The sequence below is a fragment of the Rana temporaria genome, chromosome 2, assembly GCF_905171775.1.
Source record: "Rana temporaria chromosome 2, aRanTem1.1, whole genome shotgun sequence".
Classification (NCBI taxonomy): Eukaryota; Metazoa; Chordata; class Amphibia; order Anura; family Ranidae; genus Rana; species Rana temporaria.
The window spans coordinates 204,540,553-204,557,559 of NC_053490.1; the positions used below are offsets into that span (position 1 = coordinate 204,540,553).

Consider the following 17,007-nt stretch of genomic DNA (forward strand, 5'->3'; position numbering starts at 1 on the left):
CATCATACCTAGTCATATCTGTGAATGTCAGTGTGTTACAATGCCTCATGGGATGTGTAGTTCTACAACAGGTGGAGGGCCGTAGTTTGAGGATTCCTGGACTAGGGTGTCAGAAATCCTTGCACCAGCCCTGTATATATCTGACATGAGCTGTGCACTATACTAATTGTAAACTGTAAGCAAACCTCTCTTGTATTTCTCATACAATAATAAAGAGTGCTGGACCACAATGAGAAGTTTGTTTATAACAGATTCCAATCTGTTACATAGAAGATGAAAAATGAGGGAAGCCTGGCAGAGCGAGAGACACGTCCAGAGCGGGGAAGGTGATTGGATGAAGAGGTGTCATATGACTAAGTCTGAAAACCAGGAAGTGTGTGAGGTGCAGACAGGGAGCTGAGGCGTGTGGAGTAATAAAGACGGTCATAGAGGAGCAGGTATTGTATATTTTGAGGAGGGGAGACTGTGCTATGTGTTCTTTCACAACAAGGGAGCCCTGAGTCTAAATATACGAGTTACACGGCGAGCATACACTAGACTAGAGTGTAATAGAAGCTCAATGGGACTGCAGAGAGGTGGTGACTGTATACAATAGCCAGTGCTGTGAGTGCATCAGCTTTCAGGTATCCTAGAGATGGATTTGTATTCACTGTGCACTGCAATTGTCCTCTGTGCTGACACACTATGGGCACTTCTCAGTGTCTGGCTGATTGCAGCAGGCTCCTGTCAGTATTCTTTCTTTGTATTTACTGAATGGCTCTCAAAGTTCACTTGCATGTTGTATGAGTCTGCTCTTCCTTTGCTAATGAAAATCTGTACTGTTTCTGCACCATTATAGTATGGAAGAGTGGTCTCCAAACTGCAGTCCTTTTACTGGCTTGTATCTGGTCCTTGGGGCACTATTCCTCCCAATGGCACCAATAGCAGGGCACTATTCCTCGCAGCAATGATGATGCCCCCAGGAATGGCAATGATGAGGTGCTATTTCCCCCTCTTCCCCTCCCCCCACAGGAAGAATGGCAATGATGGGGTGTTAATCCCCCCCCCCAGGAAGAATGGCAATGATGGGGTGCTATTCCCCTCCCTCCAGTGCTTGGCACTGAGCTGGGCACTGGTGAGGTGGCAGTGAATGACAGCTTGGCACTGGTGGGCTGCACTGATGGACACCAATGAGGTGGCACTGGTGGGCACCAATGAGGTGGCACTGACAGGCTGAACTGGTAGGCACTATTGAGGTGGCACTGATGGACTGCACTGGTGGGTACTGATGAGGTTGCACTGACTGGCACGAATGGACACTGATAGGCTGCACTGGTGGGCACTAATGAGGTGGCACTGAATCTGATGAGGTTGCATTGACAGTCTGCTTTGGTGGGGACTAATGGATACTGATGGGCTGCACTATTGGGCACTGACAGGCTGAACTCGTGGCCACTAATGAGGTGGCAATGATGGGATACTGATAGGCTGCACCCCAGCTCTCTCCCCTAGATTTTCTGAGATGAAGAAAAAAAATATCGGCTGCAAAAATCGGCAACATGTATCGGCCATCGGCCGACCCGATTTCTAAATATCGGCATCGGCCAGAGAAAAACCCATATTGGTCGACCTCTAGTCTCCTCACCGCTGACAGGACATGGATCTATGTGTTTACACACACAGATCCATGGTCCTGCCGTGATTGCGGGCAATCCTGGGTGCCCGGCAGACATCGCGGCCGCCAGGCACGCGCACCGGGTCCCGAGCAATGCGGTGGCGGCGCGCGCGGGAATGCAAGTCTGAAGGCAGTCTGAAGGACGAAAGGTCCCTGCCGATGTCATTTTACTATGACTCGGTAGGCAAGTGGTTAAAAAAAAAAAACTTTTTTTTTTTTTTTTTGTAGAGACCCTAAAATGGTGGTTGTTGCAATATTTTATGTTGCACTGTATTTGCACAGCGGTCTTTCAAATGCAATTTTTTTTGTAAAAGATTACTTTGCTTGAATTAAAAAAATAAATAGAAATAACCAGTTGGCACAATTTTTTTTTTTTTTTTGTATGTGAAAGATTTTCCGCAGCGAGAATCATGATCTTTATTCTAAGTAAAAAAATTGTGATTCTCAATTTGGCCAGATTCGTGCAAATCTAGGTGATTGTGTAAAAAGCAGACATTGAATAAAAATGTATGGAATAAAAAAAAAGCAGACATTGGTCTTTCTAGGGAGAGTGGGCTAGTAAATTTTTTATTGGAGAGAAAAAAAATAAAAACTAACTCGGGCATGTTATGATGATAGATCTCTTTATTGTTTAGCTCAGTATGGCATTTGTGTAAATCCCTATTCAAGCTATGTTTCAGTTTAAAACTCCAAACTTCTTCCATTGCTTTGTAGGAACCTTTAACTCTGATTAACAGCATGCCACTGTATTGTTTTGTGCATATTGCAGAGCTGGACTATTCGCATGAAGCAGGTGGACAGCGTCCTTGGGTAAAGCTGACGCCTGCTTTTTTTATTTATTTTTTGGTTTCTCTTGGTAAAAGGCAACTCTCGGGTTCTAGATTAGACTGACTGGCTACTGAATGATAACTCCAGCACTGTTGGCACACCATAAAGAGTATTTCTGCAAACTGTAGACAGCAAAAAAAAAAAAATTATTTATCAACTTTGGTTTGCAGGTGCGGAAAGTAGTTGTCCAAAAAGCTCTAACTGGAAATGATAGAATAAGCTGTTGGTACTAAAAAAAAAAAACTACTGTCTATGCCACCCCATTCATTGGCAACAACTCATCGGAGAACAAACAAAAAATGCTCCTCCACTTTCCACAGCATTGCACTCACCCTTGATGGATCAGCAAGGCGTCAGTCCCTCCCAGGAGGAAAAGCTGCAAAATCTCCCTTGTCTGTGGTGGAGCAATTCCTAGCTGGACCAACCAGAGAATGTGGAGTTCTGTGGGAATAAGAGTAGCTTATTTTCCTGTTCTTGGTGAGGTGCTAACTGCAACAGAATCGCCAATGTCAGAGTTCAATAACTGTCAGAAGTTCTAACCCTTCTTTGCTCTTCCAATGTATGTTTGCTTTTGTGTTCCTTGAGATTTCTTGTCCTTTTCTATCAGGAAAAGAAGTAAGGGGAAATCTTCATAGTAGAGACACACTTGCCCCCTTCACAGCTGGGCTGTGAAGGGGGCAGGAGCAGCTGAGCCAGGTGCCGGTCCAGGCATCTGGGTGATCTTTTCAGAGCCTGGCCCGGCTGAGTGACATCAGCTGACAGTGGACTTTAACCCACTGTCTGCTAAAAATGGTTCACAGGCGTGCAGAGCAAACTGAATTCCTGTGTACTACAGGAGAAGTGTAGCCAAAAGAGCTTTGGCTATACTTCTTGTCCATATTACATTAAAGGAGAAGTCCTGCCTGGGCTCGTTTGGCTGGGCTTCTCCTAAGGGTCACAGAAATGCAATTCGTTTTGCACTCCTAAGACCCATTTTCAGCAGAGAGCAGTCTGAAGTCCACTCTCTGCTGATGTCACCAAGTTCAGTTCAGGCACCGTGTCATTCCCAACTTCAGAAATCTGGATCCGCCAGGTTCCTGGACTGATGGCAGTCTCAGCCTCTCAGAGAGCCGTTTCCCACCCCTCCACAGCTCAGCACTCCAGTGAGCGAGGAGGAGCAGAGCAGGAAAGCTGCTGATTGACTGACAGTCAGCAGCTCTCCCCTCGGGGAGGGGAGAGAACCGAGCCATCGGCAGTGTTCGAGGGCTCGGTTCTCAGTGCAGAGGCATCGGGGGACTGATGCAGCACCTAAGTATATATGATTAGGGAAAAAAAGTTATACCCATACTTCTCCTTTAATGGAGACTATTGGTTGCTAGGACACAGGCTGCCATTGCCACCTGGTATTGTTGATGTTTAAGATGAAGTGGCCATTCAGGGCCAACATCTAAAAGTGGCCCAGGAGCCTCATAATACATTGTTGATATTTACATGTTGGCTAGCTGTGGCCAATAGACTGCATTAGTGTTGTCCGCTATGTGAACGTTTGTACAAACCTATTTACATTCTCACAGCTTGAGGCTGGGTTCACACCTACGCATTTTTCAGTGTGTTTTCTGTTTTTAGAGATACTACATATACATTTAATATGGTCTTCCACCAGTTTTTTGGAAAGGGTGGCAGTAGAGAATAAAATGGTGGGTTTTGCAATTTTTTTATTTCATACAGTATTTCTCGAGTCGTCTTCCAGGACGGCACCTTGAGAGTAGACTGGCTTCACCTGACAGGAAACACAATCAAAAAGAGGTTTAAAAACCCCGCCCCTCCCCGTGCACCTCAGTTCATGATTGTGTTTCCCCCAGCGAAACGTTTTTTTGTTTTTCCAAAAAGACCTAAGGCCTGGGGCTGGTGGTCCCCCTCCTGGAAGGTGAGCCATGGGTCCTGGGAGGCCTTGAGCTCAGTGAGGCTATTGCCTGTCCAGAGGGTCTCCCTGTATTGAGGGGGGGGGGAGCTGAAGGAAAAACCATGTTTGGAAACCCCCCCCCGGCTAGGTGTATCTGGGATAGTGGCTATCTCAGAACGCCTAGGTGGCTGGAATCCCTCTCTCCCGAGCGTCTTCCTACCTGCTGGGCCGGGTAAAGATGCATCTCCGCGCTGTGGACTCGGCTGCTGTTCTCCCAGGCTCGTTTCTCGGTGGAGCCAGCATTCGACGCTGCGTCGATGGTGGCGCAGGGTGATGACGTACTTCCGGTTCCGGTCTTCACCAAAATGGCGGCCGCCATCGGCGTTAGCTCACACACACACGGAGCGCAGCAGGGGAGAGAGTGGCGCCCGATTCGACGGTGCCATGGAGCGTGAGGACCGCCCGGCACTAACCGCTGCTGCAGAGGAAGCCACCAGGGGTGAGTCTACCTCTAAAAAACCTCATTGGGGCACTTGGACTGGGTCCTTATTCCCCACACACCCCCCTTCCCTTCCCCTACTCCCTTTTTGATTAAAGCCTCTGTCTTTTACTTTCAGGGGAAGAGGTTACTGCCCAGGGGGAGGCTTCTAGTGTTTCTGCTAAACATACATCTAAAGCTAAAAGATGTGGGAATTGTAGCATTAAGCTAGCCACAGACTATTCCAAGCTTTTGTGTGCTAAGTGCATTCAAAAACTCACAGGGAAGGAAACTTCGCTAATAATGAAAGAATTCCTGACAGTTCAGTCAGAGATGCTTTCCACATTAAAAGAGTTTAAAGAGGTCTTAAAACCCAAAGGACCTGATCCCCTAGCAGCTGGGCCCTCCTCACAGGAAAGCTTATCCACCTCGGCTCCAAAATTGTTGAGGGCTAGGGACGTTCTTCTGTCAGACTCTGAGGATTCAGAGGCTCAGGAAGAGGGTCTCATTGATAGCCAGACAGATGAGGAGGATGAAGATGCTAGATCAGGCAAATTCATTTTTTCAGCGGATGACATGGGTGGTTTACTGGCAGCTATCTATACCTCTGAGGGGATTCAGCAGCCGACCGAACTAGTGTCAGCACAGGATAGGATGTACCAGGGTTTAGCTAAACCCCAGCCAAAGGTTATCCCAGTTCACCAATCTCTTCAGGACTTGGTTCTAAGAGAGTGGGCAGAACCTGAAAAGAAGTTACTTGGGTACAAAACCTGGAAAAGGCGCTGTCCCTTTAAGGAGGAACTAGAAAACAAATTTTTCAAAGTCCCTAAACTAGACGCTTCCCTAGCTCAACTGTCTAGACAGTCTGACCTTTCCTTTGAGGATGCTGGGAATTTAAAAGATTCACTAGACAGACGGGCAGAGACCTCCCTTCGCAGGGCCTGTGAGGCTAATGCGGCAGCCCTTGGGCCCGCCCTGGCCTCATCCTGCATTGCCAGAAATACGGATACCTGGCTATCCAGGATGTTGGAACATATCCCGCAGACTTCAAAGTTTAAGGATATCCGAGATTCCCTTAGAGTCATAGGTAGCGCTGTCGCCTATCTAGCAGACGCATCAATTGAGTCCGCTCGAGCCTCTGCTAAAACGGGCGCTCTTATTAACGCCTCAAGAAGGGCACTATGGCTCAAAACATGGGAAGGAGATTTGGCCTCCAAATCCCGTCTCTGTGCCCTACCCTTTGAGGGATCCCTCCTCTTTGGGACAGGTTTAGACCAGGCTCTAACTAGGGCCTCAGAAAAGGGTAAACGGTTCCCTCCCAAACCTAAACAAAATAGGAGGAGATTTTTTCGAGGCCCCCAGAATAAAAATCGACCTTCAGACCGAAGAGCGGCCTTTAATAGGAGGTGGATCACAGGAAAGGATAAACCAAAAGGGAGAATCCTTTTCCCTGATCCTAAACCCGCTGGGAAAGACTCCAAGTGACTCGAGAGTCGGGGGAAGGCTCTCCCAATTTCTTCCAGCTTGGGAAAGCATAACGCAGAGTCCTCATATTTTGCAGATAGTGAAGGAAGGCTACAGATTGGAATTCCGCCATCTTCCCCCACCAATTTTCCTCCTCACTCATTTACCCCAAAATCCCATCAAAGCGGCAAGCCTTCTAGGGAATGTGTCAGAGCTAGCACAACAGGGGGTCATAGTCCCAGTTCCGGTAGACCAACAGGGTCAGGGGGTGTACTCTCACATCTTCGTAGTACCAAAACCCTCGGGAAAATTCCGTCTAATCATCAACTTAAAACCCCTGAATACTTATCTCCTCTACAAGAGGTTCCGCATGGAGAACATTTACAGTCTCAAAGGACTTCTTTTAGAAGGGGTATTTATGATAACCATAGACCTGAAGGACGCCTACCTCCATGTCCCCATTTACCAGGACCATCAAAGATTCCTGAGATTCGCCATTGTTTCCCCTCAGGGGATCCAACACTGGCAATTCACCGCTCTCCCCTTTGGGCTTGCCTCCAGCCCAAGAGTTTTCACGAAGGTGCTAGCAGAGGTAGTCGCCTTTCTACATCTGAAGGGCATCTCCCTTGTTCCCTACCTCGACGATCTGCTGCTGTTCAATCCCAGTCGAGCACTTCTTCTCACAGACCTGACCACCGTCCTGACTACACTGGAATCCTTAGGATGGATTATAAACAGAGAAAAATCTTCTCTCCTCCCAGAACAGAGAAAGATCTATCTGGGATTCTTAATAGATTCCTTAGAGAAAAAGCTTCTCCTACCAGTAGACAAGGTCCAGAGACTCATCTCAGTGGTCAGGTCTGTCAGGGGAACAGCAGATATTTCACTCAGGGAGATCATGAGGTTGTTGGGACTTATGACCTCATGCATCCCAGCAGTTCCGTGGGCCCAGCTCCACTACAGGCCACTACAGGCCTTCCTCCTCTCCTCCTGGGACGGGAAGGAAACATCCCTAGACTCCAGGGTCTCCATTCCAGAGTCGGTAAAGAACACTCTAGAGTGGTGGCTCATTCCTCGGAACTTGGAAAGAGGCCTTCAGTGGAACCAGTCAAACCCCCTCAGGATAACCACGGATGCCAGCTCCTGGGGATGGGGAGCCCACATGGCGGGCCTACAGGCCCAGGGTTCCTGGGATCGACACCAAAGGGAGTCATCTTCCAACTTCCAAGAATTATCAGCGGTCGGAAGAGCCTTGGAAGCGTTCGAGGAGAGAATCCTGAACCAGGAAATACAAATTCTCTCCGACAACGCGACCACGGTGGCGTTCCTGAACCATCAGGGAGGCACCAGGTCTCGTTCGCTCCTAAGGTTGTCCCTAGAAATTCTAGGCTGGGCAGAACAGAGGGTTCGCTCCCTGTCAGCAGTTCACATCAGGGGAGTCCTAAACCTAGAAGCGGACTTTCTAAGCCGCCAACCCATTCTCCAGGGAGAGTGGGAACTAAGTCAGGAGGTCTTCGATTGGGTATGTTATCATTTCGGCATCCCAGAAATAGACCTCTTTGCTCACAGGAGGAACAAGAAGATAGAAAGGTTCTTCTCCCTCTCCCGGGATCAGGGATCGGAAGGTGTGGACGCGTTGGCCCAGGCCTGGACATTTTACCTAGCCTATGCCTTTCCTCCTCTGAATCTGATCCCGAGGGTATTGCAAAAACTGAGTCGTTCACAAGGGAAGCTGATCCTGATCGCTCCCTGGTGGCCCAAAAGATCTTGGTTTCCAATGTTAGAACAGTGGTCAGTCCTTCCTCCCCTCCCTCTCCCGGTCCGGGTGGACCTTCTGCGGCAGGGGCCGATCTTTCATTCAGAGCCAGGCTTTTTCAGTCTGACGGCCTGGTACTTGAGAGGTGGAATCTGCAGCGGAAGGGTTGCTCAGAGAAGGTAATAGATACCCTCTTAGCGAGTCGTAAGGAAGTTACCAGGAAGATCTATGCCAAGACCTGGGGAGTGTTTTCACGCTGGTGCGCGGCAAGACAAGCTCCACTACCCGAAATATCAGTTATCTTGGAGTTCCTTCAGGAAGGGGTAGATCTAGGTCTAGCTACGAGAACCCTAAGAGTACAGGTTGCCGCCTTGTCCTACTTTTTAGACAAGAGGCTGGCTCTGGATCCTCTTATTAAGAGGTTCCTGACGGCCAGGGATAGGTTGTCACCTATACAGATATCCAGAGTTCCCCCTTGGGACCTCTCCCTGGTGTTAGATCAGCTATCCAAACCTCCGTTTGAACCGATAAACAGCATTCCGGTTAGGCTGTTAGTATTTAAATTCTCCTTTCTTTTGGCCATCACCACGGCCAAAAGAATAGGAGACATGCAAGCGCTCTCAATCAAAGAGCCTTATTTTCGTTTATTTGAGGACAGGGTAGTCCTAAGTCAGGATCCCCTGTACCTACCTAAGGTGGCAACGAAGTTCCATAGGTCACAAGAAATTATACTTCCTTCTTTTTGCGCAAACCCACAGAATGAAAGAGAACGAACCTTTCATTGTTTGGATGTAAGACGCTGTTTGTTAATTTATTTAGAAAGGGTGAGCGAGTTCAGACGCTCATCACACTTGCTAATCAACTTTTCAGGACAGAAAAAGGGTTGCCAAGCATCTAGAGCCTCCATATCTAGATGGATAAGACAGGCAATTTCAGTAGCATACAGTAAGGCTGGCAAAACGGTACCTAAAGTCAAGGCACATTCCATGAGATCTATAGCAACCTCCTGGGCAGAGAGAGCAGGAGTTTCAGTGGAACAAATCTGTAGATCAGCAACGTGGTCAAGCCAGAACACCTTTCTAAAACACTACCGAGTGGAACTCCTGTCACCCCAAGACTTGACGTTTGGCAGAAGAGTCCTGCAGGCAGTGGTCCCGCCCTAAGGTAGGCCTGAGGGTTACTTGCTTATCTCTCAAGGTGCCGTCCTGGAAGACGACTCGAGAAAATACCAGTTACTCACCGGTAGCTGTTTTTCTATGAGTCTTACAGGACGGCAGGCCTATTTCCCACCCTGATGACTTTGTATGGTTTGTATTTTCATATACTGGTTCCCGTGGTCTTATGGTGGTTACTTTATCACGAACTGAGGTGCACGGGGAGGGGCGGGGTTTTTAAACCTCTTTTTGATTGTGTTTCCTGTCAGGTGAAGCCAGTCTACTCTCAAGGTGCCGTCCTGTAAGACTCATAGAAAAACAGCTACCGGTGAGTAACTGGTATTTTGCGCAGCATTTTTTTTTTCTTCTAATTTTTGGGGGGAAAACTGCTGATTTGGCATGCAACTTGGTATGTCGCATCACATGCCAAATCGCATTAATGTGAACCTAGGCTTAACCTGTTCCTTTTCCAAAAGTAGATTATTTAAAGAGGCGCTCCAGTCATAATTGTGTTTTAGATAAACAGACCCTCACCTAGGAGGAGAGGGGAAGGCGGTCTTGAAGCAGAACTTCCCCTTTTGGATGAAGTTCTGATTTAAGTGCTTTTTATCAAGTTGAGTGATGTGATGGGCACCCACAGCTAAGATTTCTGCAGAATCAGCCAAAGTTTGGGGGCATGTATGGCAGCCTTTAGAAGAAATTACCCTTGTTTTGGCTTTCACTTACTACTTGTTACTTCCAGGAGGGAAAGAAAAGCGCCCCCTTAATGGAAACCTAGATGGCAAAAAATCTGATGGGGTTTAAACCTTCCCTACTCCACCCAAAATGAGGGGGGGGAGAGAGAAAGATCTGCCTCTTCTATGAATGTGCAAGATCCTTTGCCAGCTCAAGTTTTCAAAGACTAATGGTTGTTACTTTTGAAATATTTTTAATTTAAACAAACCTTTACGGTACTTGGCCCATGCAGCTTTGTTATAGGGTAGGGGAGTGGCGCTTCGCCATGTGTAACCTCTGGCCAGAGCAACACAAGGCTTCCTTCCTGGAAGATAAACAAGCAAGTGTTTGTAATGCTCGAGGAGGCCAGGCATTAGAGCACACCTGTTTTTTTTCCCACGCCATTGAATTTGACAACCGCTGGAGCCAATGACTGCACTGCTATCAATCTATCCAATCAGGACACGAGACCCTGGCCGGAGCTGGTGTGTTCGTTCCTGTTGTGGGAATTATGGGGCTTGGGTAAGTAAAAGGGGGCTGCTGTATGACGGGAGGCTTTTCACCTTAATGCATTAACCCCTTTAAGGCCTCATGCACACCGGAAGTTATACTAAAGTTATAAAAACGCCATTCTAAGCGACCCGAACCGATCCGCTCAGTGGAAACGAGGCAATAGGATAACATGCTGGAGTTTATTGACTGTAGAAAATAACCTCCTGAAGCCAAGAACAGCAGATGTGAAAAATGTCCAAAAACATCCAGTGTGTACAAGGCTTTATAGTCACTGATTATTTCATCCAGGGATTTTTTTCAGGGGGAACTTGGGGGAACTCGGTTCCACCTCCTCTGGCTCAGACCCTTTGGTTCCTGCTCACCACAATCACTTGTAAACACAGAAGTTCGGGCATCGTGGCTGAGTTCCAGCACCTATTGTTTGAGGGGGGAGGAAGCCATGATTTCATCTATGTGTTTAGTAAGTAACCTAAGCAATTCATATCAAGCATATATTAACCACTTAAGACCCGGACCAAAATGCAGATAAAAAGGACCTTGCCCCTTTTTGAGATTCGGCACTGCGTCGCTTTAACTGACAATTGCGCGGTCCTGCGCCGTGGCTCCCAAACAAAATTGGCGTCCTTTTTTTCCCACAAATAGAGCTTTCTTTTGGTAGTATTTGATCACCTCTGCGGTTTTTATGCTATAAACAAAAATAGAGCTATAATAAATATCCCCCAAAAATAAACATTTTATTTTTTTCCTCAGTTTAGGCCGATACGTATTCTTCTACCTATTTTTGGTAAAAAAAAAAAATGCAATAAGCGTTTATCAGTTGGTTTGCGCAAAATGTATAGCGCTTACAAAAAAGGGAATAGTTTTATTGCATTTTTATTAAAAAAAATTTTTTTTTTTCGTGACTGCGACATTATGGCGGACACTTCGGACAATTTTGACACATTTTTGGGACCATTGTCATTTTCACAGCAAAAAATGCATTTAAAATGCATTGTTTATTGTGGAAATGACAGTTGCAGTTTGGGAGTTAACCACAAGGGGGCGCTGATGGAGTTATGTGTGACCTGAAGTGTGTTTACAACTGTAGGGGGGTGTGGCTGTAGGTGTGACGTCATCGATTGTGTCCCCCTATAAAAGGGATCACACGATCGATGACGCCACCACAGTGAAGAACGGGGAAGCTGTGTTTACACACAGCTGTCCCCGTTCCTCAGCTCCGGGGACCGATCGCTGGACTCCAGCGGCGATCGGGTCTGCTGGTGTCACGGAGCTTGGGACCGGGTCGCGGGCCGCGACCCACGGCTGGGCACTTAAAGAGGATGTACCTGTACATGCTTGTGCCCAGCCGTGCCATTCTGCCGACGTATATGTGCAGGAGGCGGTCCTTAAGTGGTTAAATGACAGTGAGGCCTCATGCACACTAGATGTTAAAATAACGTTATAAAAACGCCAGTAGCTTTTGCAGTTAGTTTTTTCAACTTTTTTTCAATAGCGTTTTTTTTTTATTAATAATTTTCCAATGGATCGAAAACGTTAAACGCTGGTGAGTGACGTTTTTGAGAGTTTTACAGCTGAAAAACGTCTCTCAGAACCCACTAGTTTTATTTTTATTTATTTTTTTACCGCTCAAAAACGCCACTGCCCAAAACTGCTGATAACAGCCTATGTGTGCATGGTCACATAAGATAACATGATGGAGAGTTTATTGACTGTAGAAAAAAATGTGTACTGCCAAAAACTGCTGCTGTAAAAACGTCCAGTGTGCATGAGGCCTCAATGTTGGTGAAAGTCAGTCATGGCTTTATAAATAGAGCACGTGTAAAAAAAACTAACCTAAAGCTGGAGGTGTAAGTGGCTAACAGTAGGGAGGTGGACTTCTGCATTTTAACTTCTCTGCATTTCATTGTATAGTAAGCAGGAAGGTGTAACTGTTTAACTCTTACAAAGAATTGTTTTGTCAAATTCCTTGCTATGCAGTTTGTTTGGAGCGTGCAGGTATCTGAACCACTTTACTAATCTTTTAGATGGTAATCCAGTTTGTATATGCATTTTTAAACTTAGCAGTTGTATTTAGCTGAGGCATGTACTGTCTGTTGATGGTTAACCTACAGAATCTCTACTTTCATTGCCTTTTTTGTTAATGCAAATCTGGCCTGATGTACAGTATATTTTCACTTGAAGCTAAACTCCAACCATGAAACCTTTCACTCACTTATGGATTTATTAAGTATCCAGCCCTAAATCCGCCATAGAGGGATCAAATTTTGTCCAGTTCAGCAGGGACCATCTGGGATGCGATTCATCTATGGTAAAATAAAAGTGTGTGTGTGTGTGTGTGTGTGTGTGTGTCATGTTACAGAAGGTAAACTTATTTTAAAAAGATGAGGTTAAGTTGAGGCGGGCTGTTGACATTTAACAGGGATGTTGGACACCAAGAATGATAGTGGGTATTTTTGAGGAGAGCAAGTAGGGTAATCGGGCAGATGAGTCATCCTGGTCCAACAGGCCGGTAAGTCGCTACAATCTTCAGAGAAATTGTAGAAAACAGACTAATACAGTGGGTCTCAAAAGAGGAGAGGGAATGGTAGGAAAGACTTGAAAGTACCAATGCTTTTTTTTTCAAGTACTCGCCGATACTTTTTTTTTTAAATCTCATGTGACAGCAGCACGTGTCAGTAGTGTTTTTTTTTATTTATTTATTTTATCTTTAACAATTTGTTTTTTTAATTTTTTTACAATATTTTTTTTTTTACATATTTTTTTATTTATAATGCTTTCTTTTTTTTGTGTGGTGTGTTTTTTTTTTTTTTTCTACAATAATCATTTTTTTTTCAGCCCTGTTGGGGGGCTTTGGTGAGATATCAGGGGTCTTAACAGACCTCTGACATCTCCCCTTTGAGACAGAGAAAGGGACTAGGGACACATGTTCCCCAGTCCCTTTCTCAGCAGCATCAGCTGCGCTTCATTCTCTTTCTCTTCATTCATAAACTGAAACATTGTAATCACAGTTTACGATGTTTCAGTTATGTGAATGGACAGAGTCAGTGATCACTGACTCTGTCCATTCGGAGCAGTATGGAGCTTGATTTACCGGCTCCTACCCCGCTCTCCATCCTGACAGTTCCAGGGGGTGGAGGAGGAGCATGTAAGGGGAGAGAATACACGGTGGGAATACACGGAGGAATACACGCCGGAATACACTATATATCGGTGATTGGTGCCTGTAACTTCCCCATGCACTGATCACCCCTGACAGTACAAGTATCGGGTGAAGCATTGGGAGCATTTGCGTGAGTACAAGTACTCGGGCAAATGCTTGGTATTGGTCCCGATACCGATACTAGTATCGGTATCGGGACAACCCTACTTGAAAGGTGCTCAGTGTTGATAGAAGGAATCCTAACTCCACCTCCTTTCTGTCCACTGACTGGGTGAGCGAGTCTAGTGGAGGCCACAGTGGGAGAGGGCAGCCGGACAAGCAGAGTCAGATTCTTAAGCCAGGTTTCAGTAATGACAAGTATGTTAAAGGAATAGTCGTGCACTGATGTGAGCATGTTACAGACCGAATGGGCATTCCAGAGGGCACATAACACGGGAGCTGTTTTTGTGAAGCAGGCTGATAGAAATTGAACTGAGTGGATTATGGAAAGGTGCTGGAAGTGGGGGGATGCATTTAGAAAATGGAGGACCAGATTAGGGGGAGGACGGTGTCGAAAGTATTACACACGCACACAGTGGGGAGGAGGGGTAAAGGAGAATTTGAGGACAGAGGCCACTAATGTGAGAAGGAAGAGTAGAGTGAAAAGAGAGTGGGAATCTGACTTCATAAGAAACTATATACAAAGTATGGGTTTGATTGTCGTCTTTCTGGCGTGACTCAGTTATTATTGTATCTTTGTACTGCTTTAACCCTATAAAACTTAAGGTCTCTGCTCAAGCTCCTGTAAATCCATCCAGAGTTTGCTGCAATGGGTGCTGGCTGTGTAGAAGTCTGTCAAACTCCTCACATACTGTGGCTATGCATAGAGAGTTCCCAAACCCCACACTCCTAGCAAAGCCATTGGCAAACTGGTAAAAGCAACCTTAGCCAGCTTAATCCGAAGCCCCCCCCCCCCCCCCAGCACATTTCACTCTGCCCATGATTAAGCCTTGTGTGCTGGGTGCAATGCATTGGGGGTGTGGCTTTGGATTAAGCTGGCTGAAGCTACTTTCACCTGTTTACCAATGATTTTGATAAGTGTGCGGTGTTTGCGACCTTCCTCTATGCATATTTATACTTTAGTTAAACTGCATTACCAGAGAAGACCTGGTGAGAGAGTTTTTAGTTGTATAGCACTTCATCTGTTACTAAATGTTATTTGCAAAAAATTATGAGTATTTGTAATTGAACCTTTTTCACATTTGCATAATGTAACATTACACCATTTCTTTATGGCTTTTTATAGGTTTATCAATTTTTATTTCCCAAAACTGCCATCTTCAGACACGCTGCAAATCCGAAGTTTAGCCATGCCTTCAAATAAGACTCTCCAACCGGTTTTGAAAGTGAAAGTCGATCAACTATTTCTGTATTGGTTAAGTGAGACACCAACACAACTGCTACTCAAAGACTACCTAAGAAGAATAAAAAATGATGACGATGGTGTGGATGCTTCACTACCAAACAGTAAAATGTTACACAAAACAATGGATAACTTATCTTTGTCACCTGTGACCAGTCCTCCATCACGCTCACCTTCTTCTCTCCCCATTGGCCCATCTGGCAGCCCGCGAAGCGGATTCACCCCCAGAACACGTAAATCCATTGGCTCAAGATTGGTAAGTAATGTGAATAGGATATAGGGGAATCTGGTAATCTTGCCAACAAATTGCCCTAATGTCCATATATACATAATGTACATCAATGATGGTAAATGCAGAAGGTGTAAGGCTATCAACACTGCCTAAGATTCAGTATATTTGCTATAGAGCTTGGATGGAGGAATCTCCTCTGCCAGCTATTGTATTCTAACAGCAGCTGCTCCCACAGCTGTCAGAATACCAAAACAATTGCTGCATTTGATTGAATGCCAACAATTCAGCCAATAATTTTCCAACTGGCTCCTTTTTTATGCAGACAGGGCCACCCACCGCTCAAATTTAGGCCAATTAGGCAGGAATTGGCCAACATTCGAACCATAAATGACCAGCTTTAGGGCCCCAGCTGTATCCCCTGACATCACCAAGGGGACAAACTATGATTTAATGCTACAAAAGATTTTGAGACTGAACTCTTTGAGGAGATTGGATTTGTTTCTGGAGTGGGGGAGACTTGACATGTAGGAGACAAACTGACACTAGAGAGATCGCGGTTGCATCGCCTTTACAAATATGCCGGGATTTGTGGGCCATACAACAAGTATAAAGGGATGAAGCTAGTACATCATCACAGATGTATGTGTTTGTAATTAATGATGCCCACGACCATCTGGGGCTATATGGACACCAGCAGTCAGAACCCAAGTTTGCACATCCATACGCATCTGTATCTTAAAGTGGAAGTAAAGGCAAAACCTATTGGACTCTAAACCTAGCCCCACCTCCATTTTAAGCCTAATCTATCTAGCCCTGTAAAGAAAAGATCACTATACTTGCCTATTCTGAAGCCAGTCCCATCTCCAGCAGCCCCTTCTGTGTACAGGAGAAAGCCGACAATGGCTGAGAAGTGACATCACCAATATACTTTCTATGGGTGTTCCGTTGTCTGCTGCCTCTCCTACACATTGAAGCCACTGCTGATGGCTCAACCTGGGACCGGACTGGAGCGCCTTCTGAATAGGTAGGTATAGTGATCTTTTCTTTACAGGGTTATATAGATTGGACTTAGAATGTGGCTGGGAGTAGGTTTAGAGTTGGGTTTTGCCTTTACTTCCACTTTAATGCAGACACTGGCACATAACCATTTACAGCCCTGGGCAGCTGTGTACAGAATCTGGTTGAGGGAAAAAAAAGCCAGAATGCAGCCATGTGCATAAAGCTTAAGGGGTAGAACACAGACCTGCCTAGTTGGACACATTTGAATGATTTTTATAGATGGGCCCTTATTTTGTAACTGTGCAATTAGACTGCATGTACAGCCGTGTTGAAGGTGGTAGCGGGCATATTTTGGTGAGTAAATAATGCTTATAATATGCGACTGTGCCCAGATTCGGTAATTTGGTTGCCCTAGTTGTAATTGATGATTTTACATTTTGGAGCAGTGCTTTAATGTAAATTCTACCACGGCAATAGTTTGGAAATGGCACTGCTGCTGTTTGATGTTCAGAATAAAACTGTATGTGTTGGCTCTTGAAAGCTCTTGAAATGAAGTTGATGCTACTCCCTTGCATAGTAGTGAGCTATTTTAAGAAGCCTAGTGAAATTTCCAGATACATTGGCATTCCTCAAAGGATTAGCTAAAACTTCGCTCTGTGTCATCTATCTGCCTATGCTTCTGACAGCTGGTGTAATACTGGCATTTGATACTAAATATAACCATCATTCATATTTTCAGCTATATCCACCCACTGCTTTCTACCTGTGAAA

At 45.7% G+C, this 17,007-nt stretch overlaps 1 protein-coding gene across 2 annotated transcripts in view; it reads left to right on the top strand.

The window, feature by feature from the left end:
- Positions 1 to 305: 305 nt before the first annotated feature.
- Positions 306 to 17,007, top strand: part of PPP2R3B (protein phosphatase 2 regulatory subunit B''beta) — a 102,921-nt gene continuing 86,219 nt past the window's right edge. Inside the window, exons 1-2 of one of the 2 annotated variants that reach the window (XM_040336272.1) lie at positions 306 to 437; positions 14,889 to 15,261. In XM_040336272.1, the coding sequence (XP_040192206.1) occupies positions 14,953 to 15,261 (309 nt within the window). In that variant the 5' untranslated portion in view covers positions 306 to 437; positions 14,889 to 14,952. The remainder of the gene's footprint in view (positions 438 to 14,888; positions 15,262 to 17,007) is intronic. The other variant, XM_040336271.1, reaches the window with a different exon arrangement.